Source organism: Scleropages formosus, chromosome 18 (assembly GCF_900964775.1).
Source record: "Scleropages formosus chromosome 18, fSclFor1.1, whole genome shotgun sequence".
In the NCBI taxonomy this organism is placed as follows: Eukaryota; Metazoa; Chordata; class Actinopteri; order Osteoglossiformes; family Osteoglossidae; genus Scleropages; species Scleropages formosus.
Window position 1 is genome coordinate 4584039 of NC_041823.1, and position 16952 is coordinate 4600990.

At 44.9% G+C, this 16952-nt stretch overlaps 1 protein-coding gene across 3 annotated transcripts in view; it reads left to right on the forward strand.

Annotated features, from left to right (window-relative positions):
* The window catches only part of galnt1 (UDP-N-acetyl-alpha-D-galactosamine:polypeptide N-acetylgalactosaminyltransferase 1), a 131071-nt gene that overhangs the window by 95978 nt on the left and 18141 nt on the right, over positions 1–16952 (forward strand). For all 3 annotated transcript variants that reach the window (XM_029259980.1, XM_029259982.1, XM_029259981.1), the window contains 4 exons: positions 2583–2790; positions 7848–8018; positions 13097–13214; positions 14651–14831. In XM_029259980.1, the coding sequence (XP_029115813.1) occupies positions 2583–2790; positions 7848–8018; positions 13097–13214; positions 14651–14831 (678 nt within the window). The remainder of the gene's footprint in view (positions 1–2582; positions 2791–7847; positions 8019–13096; positions 13215–14650; positions 14832–16952) is intronic.

The following is a 16952-nucleotide window of genomic DNA, read 5'->3' on the forward strand; positions in this document are numbered from 1 at the left end:
TTTTTTTTTTTTTTTTTTTAAAAAAAAAAAAAAACAAGCATCCCTGAAGGTTTCAGTAAAAGAGGCGTGTAAATATGTGTAATTATTTATACAGCGTGGGCTGCTCTGGCCGGCAGGGGCGAATGGGGGCCTATGTCGGAATTCCAGACGGCACCATTGCGTCAGTTTCCCAGAACCTTCATCTCCCTTTGTAGTGTAAAACGCTGCGCTCTGCTCGTCCCAGAGGCCCCTGTCGCCGTTCTCTCTACACATCGCAGTCCGTCTGCAACGGAAGGACATTGTGTGGAGCTAGGTGGGGCTCAGCTCCGAGTTTCACGCAGGGTTCCATCCTTTGTTTTGTGGACGCTACTGCTCATCCAAAATTCAAATTAATTGAAATAACCTGGCCTGAGGGACGAGACAGGCAGTGCTTGGAGGTATGGCATTTTTTTTTTACTGGACTTTCTACCCATACTTACAAACCCAGGACATAACTGACAGCAGGCAGATACTTTAGTGAAGGAAACAATCTTTCAGCTCTGAAATGACAGAAAGAAATGGAAAAGAACAAAACTGCCAAGAAGCCAAGAAAATGATACAGAATATCATCCCTGAAATGTTTCAGTATGTACGTGGTTTAATGTGTTTTGATTCCCCCAATGTTTGCCACTAAGGGCACTTTATTTACAGGTGCTTTTAACTTATCCATCTGTCCATCATTGGTGAATTTTGCTGCAGGGAATCATAAAGTATTATTCTGTCCTGTCCTGTCCTGTCTTGTCTTTTGAGTTGCAAAAGCTGTTCAGGGTGCACTCACCTGGCTCAATTTTACAACAGGAAATAATAGCCTTTCAGCTTTAAAGTGACAGAAATAGAAAAAAAACAAAACTGCCAAGAAAGGAGAAACGGATGGAAACACAGCACTGGGTTCAGAACACTGTCAAAGATGCAATGGAGATCATTCTCAGAACCCAGTGCTTCTGATTCTGAGCTGTGCATAAACAAATGCCCGCAAACCTCAATGAACTGAAGCAATGTTGTAAAGAACAGTGGGCCAAAAGTCCTCCACAATGATGTGAGAGACTGATAAAGTCATATAGAAAACAATTACTTCAAGTTATTGCTGCTGAATGTGGTTCTACAAGCTATTGAATCATAAGGTGTACTTAGTTTTTCCACACATGGCTTCTCCATTTTTGCTTTATTTTTGTTAAATAAATCATGACACGGTGTAATATGTCATGTGTTGTTGTTCATCTGAGGTTGTATTTACCTAATTTTAAGACCTGCTAAGGACCAGATGTGTTTTTTATTACGCCCTGATACGTAAAACCATAGAATTCAAAGAGGGTGTGCTTTCTTTTTCGCATGACTGTAAATAGGTAAGTCATTGTAAATTTCTTTGGAGAAAAGCCGCAGATAATACATGTAAATCTTATATGGTAACGTGGTAATAAATTAATGATGAAATATAAAGATGACATTAAGTTCATTAATAACGTATAAAAGATGATTGTGTTGGTGGAGCTGTCCATGGACTGTTTGACAGGGTGTCATTTCAAACCGCCTGCTTTGTCTGCCTCAAGGGCTTCTGGGAACCGCTCCAAGGGAGAGTGGTCAATCAGAAGTGGGACAGCCGATCTCGTCACCTCTTTTTTCCTTTGATGTGGCATCCTCCTTGACGGCCCGGGCTGTGGCCTTTCTGCTGGAGCTCCTCTCTTTGTTCTCGAATTTTCTCGCGGCTCGCAGAGACGTTCAGGCTCCAGTCTGCAGACGCGCCACAGATTAAAAGGCCACCGCGCTAGCGGATTCTCTCTCACCTCCTCCGCCAGCCAACGGACTTGCCATCATGCTGAGAATATAAAACACAGCCCTGTGCCATTTGGACAGCCATGCAAGGAGTCTCTGATTATAATGGAATTACAGAACCCATCACTGTGATTTTTATTTATTTATTTATTTATATGCAGTGCTGGACTGGGCAAGTTTAATTCTCCTCTTCCCGATAAGGTGTGATGGCAGGACCTCTGATAAGATTGACCCGTGGAGCTTTGCTTAAATGGAATTAGAAGAATAGTAGTTCCCTGACCCCGCCTCCTCCTGTTTCCTCCTTTCCTCCACTTCTGTGTGTTTGCGCAGCTCTGTGTGGGGTCAGTTGTAATAACCCTCCGGGTTTTCTCTGCCCTGTACATCTCGTGTCACACTTAAATCAAACTCTGGCGCTGAAATGTTCTTGTTAAATTCCATTGTGCATGGTTTTTCTTCAGCAGCATTGCATTGTGGGTGTTTTTGTACTCTGCCAGACAGTCCTGTGAACCAGCGTCTACTGTAATGTTTTTGTCAATTTTTTTTTTCCAGATTAGGACTGCATGAGTAAGCCTGTTGTGAACTTTTCCCAGTACCGTTTTAATAAATTTGTTTGACTTTGCCACGGAAGCAGTTGTATAAATTGTGTTACTTTACATCTTTATTGTTTTAGCCCATTCAAAATAACCCCTCAGAGCTGCTTTGGACTCTCAAGAGGTAGAACACTGTTAATAATGTACTCACCTGACTTGATGCATGACCTTGACCCCACCCTCCTGTCTTTGTGTGTGTGGCAGATTTCCTGAAGCGGCCGCTGGAGCAGTACGTGCGACGGCTCGAGGTGCCAGTAAGGGTGGTACGCATGGAACAGCGGTCTGGCCTGATCCGTGCCCGTCTCAAGGGCGCCTCCGTCTCGACAGGACAGGTCATCACCTTCCTGGATGCCCACTGCGAATGCACAGTGGGCTGGCTGGAACCCCTACTTGCCCGCATCAAGCTGGACAGGTGGGGAACACTTCGGCCTGGTCTGACCTGGCACAACACAGCATTACCCGTGTGACTCATTTGCTTGGCTGGACACTGTTATCGAACACTCACAGCTTTCAGCTGTTTATTCAACTGGATATTTTCAGTGTTAAGCGTTTTGCTCAAATATTCAAAAGCAGATGTTATCCTAGGATTTGAATGTGTGACCTTTTGCCACACAGTCACTTCCTTACAACTCTACCACCTCATGCCAAAGCGTATATTCTCACTCTCTGCTCATACATAATCATTTTAGAGCAGAAAAGCTGAAGACTGCATGTTATTGGTGCCCTGAGAGATCCTTTGGAAGAAACATCCTCTCTAAACTCATTTGATCCCTGACATTTTAAAATAGTATTAATTCCATTTAAATCTCATTCAGGATTTTAATGCCTTCATCAGATAAGATACATTCTGGGGCCTTCAAGACCTCAGGGAAATCAGCGGAATGAGTACTGGCATTTAAGTAATAGGCCACAGCGTTCCTGCTTTCTGTCCATTATCATCTTCCCATAATGCCTCTCGGGACCTGTCTGTAAATGCTCCTCATTGTGTGTCCTGTCAAGGTTAAGGGACACAGATATATCCTCAAGTTTCCACCTCCTGCACTATCCTGACTGAAACATGGGCTTGCCTTCTACATCATGGGAGGAGCAGGAAATTTCAGGTTCTCGGGTGGGGAAAAGGATATGAGGTCCTTGGGTGGCTTTAAGCGATGGTAAAATTGCAGAGGTATGTTATGAATGCTTGATTGGGGGAGTGTTTCTTGTGACAAGGATGAGGACTCATTGATGTTTGGCAGGGTGCTTGACTTGTGGCAAGGACAGTGACTCTCATAAATGTTAGAGGCCTTGAGTCTCATGGTAGCCCTTGATGATGTTTGGATGGTTCCAGTGACCCCTGTTGACCTTTGGTAGATTTCTGTGATTCTTGTTGATGTTTGGTTGAGTTCTTCAACTTTTGCTTATGTTATGTAGAGCTTAGTGGCCCATTTGGATGTTTGGTAGAGGTCTGTGACTTTTTGATGCTGTTTGGTTGTGTCCAGTGATTCTTGCTGACAGGAGTCTGTCTCTTGTTGGATCTTTTGACTTCTAATACCAGAATGCCCTCTTTGTCATCCTGACTGAGGCCACTTCACACATTTATCAAATGACACAACTGCAAACCTATTAGCTGAGAAGTCATGCAAGGTGGGAAGAGTTAAAGGGCAAAGTTTCCTTTCCGTGCCTGAATCCTGAGCAGGTTTTTGTCAGCGCCTTCGGCAGTCTCTTTGATAGCTGGGGACTGGATGGAGAAGAAGGAGGTGGGCTTTAATGTTCCTCACTCTATATCAGAAGCACATTTCAACTCTCAGCTCTGACAGAAATATTCATCATACACAGGGATGCCGAGTCAGGAGCAAAGAGCACATCAGTGGAAGAAGCTGTTTTTTCCCTCCTTCTCAAGCTATTTCGGTTACTGATTTGAGCGAAGAAAGGAACAGAAAGGAATGATGGGAGAAGTAGCAGCTTAATAAAAATCATCCTTGAGGTATTGTTTGGTCGAGGTCTGGGAAGCGATGATGAACTCATGGTTTAATGTAACACTTCGTGCCACTTTTGGTTTGATTTATGAGTTGTGTTCTTAAGACATCTACAGGCCAAAGCATCCGTTCCTGTATATCTGTTGTCCTCCCCCACAGGTATCCCCCTAATCCCTGTGTGAATTGCTTCTCTGCTTATAGATACAAGTCTAGCGAGGACCAGGGACAGCTGACTCCACACCCCAGCTTCAGTGCTCCTCCCAGTACTGGAGTAAAACACCATTACTTCTGATTGCAGTAATTAGAGAGCTGATGCCTTTCGCTGGAATGGTTCATTTACTATTTTTCCGGGGCCTGACTGAGCCATGTCTTCTCTCGCAAAAGGTGTTGTATCACCCGTCGATTTAGGAATCCAGCCAGTATTGTGCCACCGGCACCTAACACAGGCCGATATGGTAGATTTACTGTGACAAAATTCAGTTTGTATTGAAGGCTGCTATTTGTAAATAGATCATACTTGAGAACCATGATGTGTGGTTTATTATGGGTTATATTTCATTAGTATTTCACCAGTACTGGAACAGTACATTAATGAATGTCCTTCCTAATTAATGAAGTCAGGTTTTAGGAAAGCATAAATACTTCATATTTATACTTCCATATTTGAACGAGTACTCACTGTGAAAGAAATAAAGCACGTGAAATGAATTATGCATGCAGTTCATTAACAGTTGCCGTAAATCTTCTCTGTCAAGGGGTGTCTTTTTTATTTCCGCAGTCTTACATGATAAACTTTTGCCACTTTAATGAAGCACCCAATAGGTGCATCTGTTCATTAGTGAGAGAAGAATGGAAACTTACAGAGGGGAGAAGTTTATAATCTGATCCCTTTCGTAATGTGTCTGTAGTACTTAGCACAGCTCTGGTTCCCAAGAGTGCCGTGTGTGTATCACTGAGAGGGCTGAGACAGAAAGGGGCGGCGGTGCAAAAATTAGTCATCCTCAGAGGTTGAGGGAAACCTGCGGCGAGTGCCTTTCATGGCTCTTCCTTTTGGCCAATGAGAAGTGAAACATCGCTTTAAATGGGACGCTCACCTGGCACATCGCGCTTCTGTCACTGCGCCCACTTTATTAACCTGATGCTCTTCGTTTGCACTAATTGGGGCTTTGGGTTTAGTTCATTAGGGGGAAGCCGGTGAAGTAGGCTAGTGACGCAGGTAAAGAGAGTCACCTTGTGTCTCATGAGGTGAGATCACGTCACGTGAGATGTCACCTGGGGTATTACTGATGGCACACGTGATGTTACTGCCACACTAGTGCCATACATGACAATTTCACCAACCTGGCATCGCCCAAGCTGTTTATGTTACATTCATTATTTATCTGACACTTTTCTAAAAGTGACTTTAGCTTCTCTGTGTTGCACCTCTGCACTATTGTCCACACGGTCGACAGGTGGGCCTGTAGTTTTACGCAGTCCTGAGGGCACCCAGCCACTGAGAAAGCAACGCTGATTTGTTGAGCCTGCAGGACAGTGCTGGTCTCCTGTTTGTTTATCTGGTGTTCTTAATTACATTTGCACCCATTTTGTCCTTCGGGCTCCGTGAGCGAAAGGCTGTCATTAATGCTCACGCTGTCGGTGGCGGGCCACACTCATCAGCAGGCCGGCTCGCGAATCTAAATGGAGCTGTTATTTTCGTCTTTAATCTCTGGCTGTGCGCTCACGCTAACAAGATTGATTTCGGTTTGATCGCTCGCCTGGATTTGCTGTACAAACAGATTCCGTAATGCCAGAGACCGGAAGGAGCCGGTGTCTGAATTCATTATGTGGTGTGAGGTGCTGATACGTGTGTTGCTGCGGCAGGAGGTGTTTATTATTTTTCTGCGTGCAGCGAGGTGTCTGTGAGTCGGGTGCCACGCGCCTCGGCGCTCTGCTCTGCAGCGACGAGCCGGATCTCCCTGGACCCTGGCACAGCTGAGCGCTCGCTCTACCGTGCTGCCCTTTTCCTCTCTCCTACTCCTTATTGGCTGGCCGGGTGAAGACCATGGCAGATTGGATGTTTGGATCACAAGCAGAGGAACCAGAATCTTTGTGTTGGTCTGATGCTCCCAAAAGGTTCACTGAACAAAAACAACACTTTGACCACTGTTGGATTGAAGCATTGTGTATTCAGCCTCACACAGCTTGGGGTACTCATCTTTGTGCTGTGCTCTAGGCTTCACAGAAAATGTGTGTGTGTGTATCTGTCTGTGACTGAGTCTGTCTGTCTCCAGGGTCTTTCAGGGCTGGCCCTGTCTGGGAACTCTCTGTTCAAGCAGGACACTCAAAGGAAACTCTAAAGAACCGAGCTCCCTGCTGTGACGGGGCTGTGAATGAATGGTGGAGGAATGTGGAACAGCACCCCCACCCCTCCTCCCTGTTCGTCTGCGGCTGTCTGTGTGTTCCGCATCATGGCAGGGCCGACACACCTGCCTCACTGCTGAGCTGAGCCTCGGGCCTTGTGGCCTCTTACTGATATTGGTTATGCCAATAAATGTTTATTCAGATCTTTTGAGGGTGACATATGGGAGGTGGGCCTTGCAAAGAGTTTTCCATTTTGAACAACATGTTGGCCATCCTGTTGACTGCTCTTCAAACCATCTGACCATGTTAATGGGGTGCTTTCATGGCACCGTCTTTCATTGTTCTTGTACCAGCAGACATGACTGTACCTGTTAACCTTGTGTTGAGATGGACCCCGTGTGGGCAGGCAGGGGATGCATCCCGTCTGCAGCCACCTGAGTCTGCTTCCACGGGTTGGATCAATTCCATCTCATGGAAGAAACATCTCCCAAAAGACAAAAAACAAAGCAGAGGAGAAAACAAATAAAAAGGCGATAAATTCACCACAGCAATCAAGCGTTTTCACAGCCCAACAGCAGTTTCACCTACAGGGCTCTGAGCGTATTCTTATGTACGCTAGTGTTTTTATGATAATTTCTTACTGGTTGAGCGCACATGAAATGTTAATGTTGGGAAAGGGCTGTGTGGGTTGCTATCAATATGGGGAAACAAATGTGCAATAGTAAAAACACTGATCACGGTAAACAGTACAAAGAAATAACACACACACACAACCCCCTCCCTCCCATGAACGTGGAAATAATTTACCTTCCATGTAGGTTGTACATAATGAGCTGTTTTAATAGGCATCTTCAGGGCCTGTTGAACTTACATCAGTTTAGTTTTGTATTTCTTTAAAGTTGCATATATGTCTCCGGAAATACAGGATTGTTCTTAAACATTTTTAATGCTGATTAAAATGTTTAGTACCTTGTAAAAGACCATCTGCTCATCTCTTTAGCGTCCTGTAATTTTAAATCAAGTTCCAGGCTTCCAGGAAAAACTAAAGAAAATATGTAAATGGTGTCTATTTGTTCGGCAGTTTAATGTTGGGAGTAGTCAGTGAAGAATTTTTGTCTCCTGATTGAATTCTAATTGCTTCTTTGTGTCTGTGTGTGTTTATGCGCTGCAGGAAGACTGTGGTATGCCCCATCATCGACGTCATCAGTGACGACACCTTTGAGTATATGGCTGGCTCTGACATGACGTACGGTGGCTTCAACTGGAAACTGAACTTCCGGTGGTACCCCGTGCCCCAGAGGGAGATGGACCGCCGGAAAGGGGACCGCACCCTGCCTGTCAGGTACACACTGCAGCTCACTGTAGGATTTTCGGGGAGGGGGGAGTGCAGACCACAGGTGCAGGTAAAGGGTTTCCTGAGAAACAGTCCTTCCTCATTCCCAGTGTTGCTGACTGTGACATGACACCCGTCATTATCTGTTAATTCCTTTTTATTGTTAGATAAGAGCGATGGTTTTTATTAGCGTCACTGCCCTGTAAATGATGCTGCAAGTGTTAATTTTTGCAGCTGTGCTAATAAGATAAAATATGAATTTTAATTGGAATTCAGATTAAGATTCGTTCCGTTGAATTTGTTGAAGTTGAATTTGGGTTAAGATTTTGGGTAGAATTATGATTACTTCTTGAATTGGAGGTATGAATTAGGATTTATGATGTGAAGTTAAACACAGTGGGATTTCAGATATTTAGGTTAAGATTCAGGTACAATTCTGAATTAGCATTTGAAGTTGAATTCAAGTCGGGGTTTCAATTGCGTAGATTCTGATTCAGCATGGAATTCTAATTTGAGTTTGAAATTGAATTCAGTTTTAAATCAGAGTTCAGGATTTGAAGTGGGATTTTGATTTCGGATTAGAATTGAGGATTGGATTAGGATGTGGGATTTGAAGTGGAGCACAAGAAGTGCAGTACTGTGTTTCCGTTGGGCCGTGGGCTCATTCATGCCAGGCCTTTTGGAGGAGAAGCACATGACAATACCATTCGGATCCAGGGTGCAGGAGAGCAGGGCAGAGCTAAACTCCTTTGCGCTTTATACTCTTTCCTCCTTCCTTCTCCATTTATATTCTGGAGCATCCAGGAACCCAGTGGGTGAGGTGTTTGAGAAGATGTATTATCTTTATTATTAGATTTTCTACGTTCTCTTCTTTTCTCCATTAGTTCTTCACTCTACAGACTTCACTTGTGCTCGTTACAGCTCTCGGGAGGGTGCTTTTTTGCTTGGCTCTCAGTCCTTAGGAGGAATCACAGCTTTGTACAAGATCTGAGTCCTCTCCTCCTCTCTCTGCTTTGTTTCCCTCAGGACGCTTTGCAAAGCAACTCACTTCCGTCTCCTTTTCTTCACACGGCACTGCAGTCGGGCTCTTGTGGCTATTACATTGTTCAACGTTGCTTGACTTCACTTTTTCTGTTTAATATTTGAGTATCGGAATGGGCGTCCCCAGTATTGAGGATTAACGATCCAGTCTGTTCCTGTTTAAACATAACTGCTTCAGTGCCCACAAGATCCGCCCCCCGAAACCAATCACTTTCTGCCGTTCAAAGCTCTTGGAAATGAACGCAGCGTGTAGAACGGCCTGACGAATGGCGAGTGCCTCCCAGCTGAATACATACAGACCTTTTCTGCCCCCATCCCCAAACGGTACCCAATATCCTGTGTGGCCCAGCCGGGCAAAAAGTCACAGCTTTTGGACTCTGAATCGAAGTAACTTTCTGGGGTCAGGAATAAGTGAACAGCGGTTACATCCAGGGTACTGTTTCTGCTGTACTAGACAGGCGGTCTTCTTGGGAGACTGGTAATCATTGCTAGTTTCAAAGTGGCCTTTCCACGCACATGCAAACACATGCCATAGGTTACCAATGCTTCTATTCACTGTGGGGTCCCCACCAATCCAAACACAGGGTCTTCCTCCCCTCAAAATGTTCTTGCTCCACTTGAACGCTCATGATCTGTAATTCTGGGTAATTTGTAAATTCTGAGTAACAGTACTGGTTTTTTCTTCTCTGTGTACCATGTTTGTCTTTTGTGTCTACATGTTTAGCAGAGATGAGGCAGAAGGTGAGAGGAGAGAAGAGATGATGGACTAAGACACAGAGGCAGGAGCGGAAGGACACAGCTCATGCCTGGAAGAGAGTGAGGGTGAGGTGGAAGTAGGGTACAGAAAGGGTAGGGACGTGCTACTCCTAGGCTGCCATCCCTCAGCTCCACCGAGTGTTGCTCAGAGATTGAGGTGAAATGCGGTCAGATGCAGGCACGTGTAAGGTTCAACTAGGTGAAGGTAGCTGAGGTACCCAGACAGATGAGAAAAGACACCCCCAGAGGGTTTGGGAACTATGCCCTCCTTCAGCTGAGAACACGCAAACAAGGCTGAACAAGAACCACAGCGGTCTAACACTGGCACTCGTTCCACACCATCCACACACCTGCTCTGTTTGTCTTTCACAGGTTCTAGTGCTGATCACCCGGTCAAGGACGCCCGTTAGACTAAATTGCCATTATGAGTCATTGTGCTGCATGAGGGCCCCTCTGGGCACAAACAAAGAGGAGGCACTTGATGAGCAGCTCTGAAAAGCTCCAAACCTTTCCAGACTCTGAGCTGCTTTCACTCCTCTCCCTGTCCAAACTCAAGAGAAATTTTTTTTTTTTTTTTTTTTTTTTTTAAAAAAAAAGTTCTTTTTTGTGTTATTTGTACTGGGTGTAAAAACAACAATAGGCAGAGAGGGAAAACATCATCCAAAAAGAGGAATCGAGGTTAAGGAGCCAAAAGAATAAGAGGAAAATACAGAGAGCAAAAACTGCTTCGTGTGGTGGGCCTTTTCTTAACGTTGTAAAGCAATAACATCTGTTATTCTATGACTGTGAAACCTACACATACACACTTCCAGCAATGGGATAAAGAATATTATTTTCATTTGTTTTTATTAATTTATCTGAGGCTTTTCTCATTTCATCTTACAATGTTAGTTTTAAACGTTCTGCTACCTGCGTATTTATATAGCCAGGTAAATTTTACTGTATCAGTTCAGGGTAAGTACCTTGATCAAGGGTACTATGGCACAAGTTGGGATTGAGACCTGGGTCTTTCAATGGTAAGGTAACGCTCTAACTGCTGCACAACCTGTTGCCCCATACATATACATGTAGATACTTATTAATATATAGCATCTTATTTGCTACCCTGGTGGGAGAGCTGTGAATCTTTTCTGGCAGAGAGTGGGTTGACTGTGGGCTGACAGTGGGCAGCGAAGCAGGGTCCTTTTCAGCTGTTGGGAACAGACGCGCTGACCAGGCCGGCCCCCCTCGGATGACGCTCGTGTAATCAGGCTGCGCACGGCTGAGCCTTGTCATGCTTAAATATGCTTTTTGTTTGTGGGTTTATACTCAGCAATGTTGGCAGGTTGCACGGGGATGAGGGCTCGGCCAGGACTTGCCATCAATATGGATGGCTGTTCCCCCGGCAGACGGCTGCAACTAATGAGGGCCTTTCCGTGGCTGAACTCTCTGGTTCGTGTCCGCGGGGCATGAGCAGCTGTGCTGGCGGGGCAGAAATACAGCGCCTCTTGCAGCACACCTCTCCATAGACACTGTCTGTGCATGCACGCACCCGTGTGTGTGCGCACGTGCATGTGCGCAGAGGTGCGTCAATTCTTGTCTGCCTGTTTTGTGTATGTATGTATATATTTCTGCATAGATATCTGTGTGGATATGCATGGATGTGTCCTTGCGCGCACACACTGAGAGCCTGTCATTGTGACAATCTGTGCTCGGAACTTGGCTGTCACTGCTGCTGGCGCGAGGATAGCAAAGCCTTCAGATCGCAGTGCTGTGCTGCCAGAAACATGCTGTCACATCTGCGAGCAGACACCTCAGAGGCCCGAGGTTGCTGCAGTAACGGTCAGTGTTGCACCCGCACCCAGGTTGTCGCATCAGGCACATGCATTATGTGATACAGGAAACAATTTTTTTTTAAAAATTCAACAAACACGCTGCAGTCCAGCTGTAAGCACCTGTCTGTCTTTCCTGCCACTGACAATTTCTGCATGTATGACTCCTTTTATTTGTCTTACACTTTGAAGAGAACTGTTGGTGAGTATGTATCCCCTAAGGGATACCCGCTGGAGAGCAGCCTGGGCTCAACCAGAGTCCACATCCCACCCTGGCTTGGCCTCGGGTCATCATCCGATCATCACTCCATCAGTTGTCCCTGCAAATCTTGTAGATTTGTTTGTGGCTCCGCGCCGTTCACACATTTTAACTTTCTGCCTGTCCTCAAAATGACTAATCCTTCACATGTTTATGCTCGGTACCACCTCACCACGCTGTGGACCCGACCCGCTTCAGCACAGACAAGAAAAAAATCGCTACATTTCTGCTGTATTTGGGTGCCCGTCTCTGTGTTTGTCATGTTTATTGCCATTGGGCTGCTGGCTGGTTGCTGGGAGAGACGCCTCCCATGCATATATTATTGGGCCCCCACACCCTGCTCCAAAAAGTAAACAAACAAAAAAACAGATAGAGGCGCACAGGCAGATTCCCAGAATCTGACAACAAGGGGAGATGTTGCCAAATTGAATTAACGGTGCTCGGAAACTACATATCAGTCCGCTGTGATCTGGCTGCTTGGTCCGAGTGGGAATTCACTTGGAAGGGAATGTAGGCTTAAAAAAAGAGAGGGAAAAAACTGTTCCCAAACAAAATTAGTGGTACTCACAAAGCGAATGCTTGTCCGCTGTGATCTGGCTCCGTTGCAGGGGAATTTTTATTGCTGTTGAAAAGGAAACATTCTTTGTTGTGTTCTTTTGTGCCTTTCTTTTGGACACTGGGCTCGCAATTTAAATAAATTTTATTCTGTGGATGGTGTGTGTGTGTGTGTGTGTGTGTGTGTGTGTGTTTGTAGTGACTAATGGCACATCTATAAGGTCGTGTCTGACAGAAGCAGAAACGGAACACATTGTTTGGTTTTCTGGTGTAACGAGACACAGCAGTGGACGGTTCAATTAGCGGTAGCCTTAAGTTCGATTCCCACCGCTTTGCTCTGCTAATGAGGAGCAATGCATTCTGGGAGCCACTGTGAATGGCTTTCTGTCTGCAGCTAGTGTATGTTCACATGAAGACTGGAAACCCCAGTGCCTCTTACAGCTGCTCGTGGTCTCAGAGACAGGTAAAGGCCAATTCCAGCACTTCATCAATCACTTGGAATCAACAGAGAGTCGATAAGAACCAATAAGGCTTTGGGTTACTGAGGAGGACGCTTTGGCTGCTTAAGGAAAGAAAGGGGATAATACATCTGGGTACTGCGTTGTATTCAAACGTGTCTGGGAGGAGTGTGACCCTGCTTTTCTGTCTCTCCCTCCCCCTGACAGGACCCCCACCATGGCCGGAGGGCTTTTCTCCATCGACCGGGACTACTTCCAAGAGATTGGCACCTATGATGCCGGTATGGACATCTGGGGAGGAGAGAATTTGGAGATCTCCTTCAGGGTATGTGATGGAGTCGTCACATCTGCCACCCCCATTTCAGACTGACTGGAGAGAACAGAGTGGGTTCTTTGCGTGTTTTCGTTGATGGATCCGATTTGCCCAAGTATCGCAAGGGCTGCTGGGATAAATGGCATTTGTAGTCTGCACCCGCTTCATGCCAACTAAAGAAAGGGTTTGGCCACCACTGGATTTGAAGTGTCCTGTTTCCCAGCATGCCCTGTAGTATATCAGTAGGTGTTGAGTGTGAATGAGTGGCTTCTCCCTGCCATTACAAGCGATCACAGGCCAGAGATCGCTGGCTGGCTGCCTCCCAGTCTCAGGGGTCTTTAAGAAGATCCCCTGCCTGTGTGCCCTTGTCTCCATCCCGCTGTTTTGTCCTCAAGGACGTGAGCCCCTCTGCCCTAGTTTACCTGTTCCTGGCATTCCTAGGTATCACTCAAGGGGGGTTGCTACAGGTTGGGACAGAGGTGGTGGATTGGGCCTTGCAAACACAGACAAGCTCTGATGGGTGGTCCTGTGGACAGCCTCTCTCCCTCTTTTCCTGCTCTGACCACCAGTTTCACCACTGCACTTGCAGTCCTTAAATGCATCTGACAGGTAGCTGCTGGAGGTATTCTGCCTTTTTTTCTTGAAATTGCTGCCAATCAATTAAAATTGTTGTCAGGGGTATAAAAAAGTTAGGAGATGGAGAACCTATGAATCTGCAAGCCCTCAAGCCACAGCAACCATTTCATGTCACTAATGGACAGAAGTTAAAAGCAATTTTCTACGTGTGCCCCTTAATTAACGGATGTTCCATGCTAAATATAGCTCAGCCGTTATCTAATCGATTCCTCCTCCTCTACTCAAACCCTATCGATTGTGCTATTAACTCTGTGTCAGGCTGCTGCAGCCTGTCCCACATCCAGACATTATGTCATTAGGATGTTGCTAAATAATGTAACTGTTCATTGATATCCAGTATCATAAGTAATTAAGATTTATGAAGTAAGAAGAAGGTAAAATTAAAGGTCTGTTCAGCCAAAGCTCGCTAATTATACGTATATTTAGCTGATCATATACTTTTACTTCAGCAGAGCACATTAATTAGAGCGGCAAGAGTATTAATAAGAAGACTATATGAAAAATGCTTTAAAGGGAAATTTATATTTAGCAGCATGGCTAGCATAACATAGCAGAAAATACCTCTGCAAGGTGTAAAGTAAAATGGATGTATCACTGCTCTGGTATTTGTGTTCTAGCTCATCCCAAGCTAAGAGATAATACAGTCTTTACTCCAGAACAGTCCCCTGCCTTTGTAGAGATCACACCATCCAGAGGGGAATCATGGAAACTTTTAAAGTACTGTATACCTTTAATTTTTTCAGGGTGTGTGTGTATTTGCTGTCAGTAGCATCCCTCTGACTGCTGTGTTTTTCTCCCGTAACCTGGTGCAGATCTGGCAGTGTGGAGGGACTCTGGAGATAGTCACCTGCTCCCACGTGGGTCATGTGTTCCGCAAGGCCACACCCTACACCTTCCCTGGGGGCACCGGCCAAATCATCAACAAGAATAACCGACGCCTGGCCGAGGTGTGGATGGACGAGTTTAAGAACTTTTTCTACATTATCTCTCCAGGTAAGTCTTGAGAAAGATGCCAGTGATAATGCTGTGACTTTGACTTCAAACAGTCACATCCTTGCACTGGAGAAGAGGAGTAAAAACTCCTTTAAAACTTCAGTACACCTTGAGGTTGCCTTTAAATAATGCAAACTGTACCTCTATAGGTAACCTTTCCATAGTGTCCAGTCCAGTGTTGTAGTGCCTGTGATATTATAGTACTGTGAAAACTGTAACTGTCTTGCAGTGTGTCTCGTGCCTCTGTGAAGTGCTTATTGTTTAGTGCTTATTGTTCACTGACAGCTGAAATCCAGTTCTGAATAAGTCACCACTTGTCAGTTGGCACTTGTAAAGTGAGCAAACAGCACTAGGATATACATATCTTTGCTATAATTAGGGCTCATTAATGTGATACATATCAAAACTTACAGGAAATTCATAAAATATTCAGGTATAGCACCAAGATAGGTAATGAATTCCAGTTTCCTGTTCCAGCCCCCCACCCCACCACCACGCTCTTTAAATGTCAAAGCTCTAATCTTTCTGTAACATTGACGCAAAGATATTGGTAGCTGTATTGAACTTGAGCCTGGCTGCTAGTCACTCTCTTCACCATGGGTTTGCTAGTGGGAGGGGTGTTCTCCATTGATGTAGATTACCCCCTTTTACTATTTTGAAGAAACTTATTTTTGGTACATGTTCAGGACTATATTTACCCTGTGACTCTGCCCTCCTGTGTCGCTATGAATGGACACTTCGATTAAGAAATCCGGTAGCTTTTGTCTGTGGAGTGGGTATTGACTTGACTTAAGCCACAGCCGGATGTGGATATTAATATGGATATTAGTTTTACTGCCGATAGCACTGAGCACATTCCAGAATCCGCAAACCTTATATTTCATATGCAGGCTCGTATTGCTGTGTGCTGACATGCTAACCGCTGCCCCCAGCACGCACATGTCAATCCCTCTAGGCATATACAATCTCATTCACATTTCACAATACACACATCTCTTTCCTCCAGTATCTGAGATTTTCCTTTACACCATATAACGCATTTAGCCATGAATCATCCTGGGGGGGAATATGTTTAAGCGAGGATTGGTGAGATAGCAATTACCCTCCATTCACAGTAAATGTAGTAGGTAGCGAGTGCACAGCTATACGATGTCATCCCAGCACTTAGAATAACTTTTTTCATAATGACTTGTTAACTGTCACTGTTATTTTCAACATATTGATATTCAACATTTTTCATTGCTGATGGTGTAGGCAGGCTGTCCAGTAAGGCTTCGTTTCATTGTTAATTGTCACTTTCAGACGATCACATTTTTGCAGTCATGATCAAGCACATTGCATGAGTTATCTAATTTATACAGAAAGTATACTGGACATACCATGTCCTTATTGAAAGAGGAAAGTGTCCCCTGGTTTGAGTGTTAACAAAAACTATTTTATTGTATTGTATTTATCATCAATTTTTAAAAGTTAAATGCATTTGGAATCAAGTTCTTCAACATTCTCAAAATGGATTGATAGGGTGTGCTATTTTCACAGATATAAAATGAAATAAATAAGATATATGTGAAAAATAACAGTGCAGTGGGTTCATAAGGTTAACCACACAAGCCTACATCCGTAGCCTGTCTGAGTGTAGCACTCCTTGAGAAAAAGCCTAATAAACACCAGAGTAATGCATGTAGCTTGGGGACAGGAGCTGCGGCTGGACTCGTAACAGAATGAGCTCTGGGTTTCTGCAGCACAGACCCAGCAAGCTGTTCATAAGACTAGTTATGCTAATAATATCTATACTAATAATGATACTGTTATGCGAGAGGTGGTTTTTCAATGCCTGTTATCAAAAACATTTGTAATTCCAGAGATGTAAAGTGTCTGCCTTTGATTTTTTTTCCCCCGCATTTGCGCACAGTGCCATCATGGTGTGGGCGTGATTGGGGTATGTTGGGGGATTTAATGTCAGTGTTGAGTATGAGCCATGTATTAGCTCTGTGGCAGGCTGGTGTTGCCACGGTGACCCTACGAAGAGGAGTGAGGCGCCTGGCAACGGTCGTGGCTCAGGCCTGTGGGTGAGAGTAATTTCATGGTACAGAGCCTCTATTAACCTTGCCAGTGCATGCA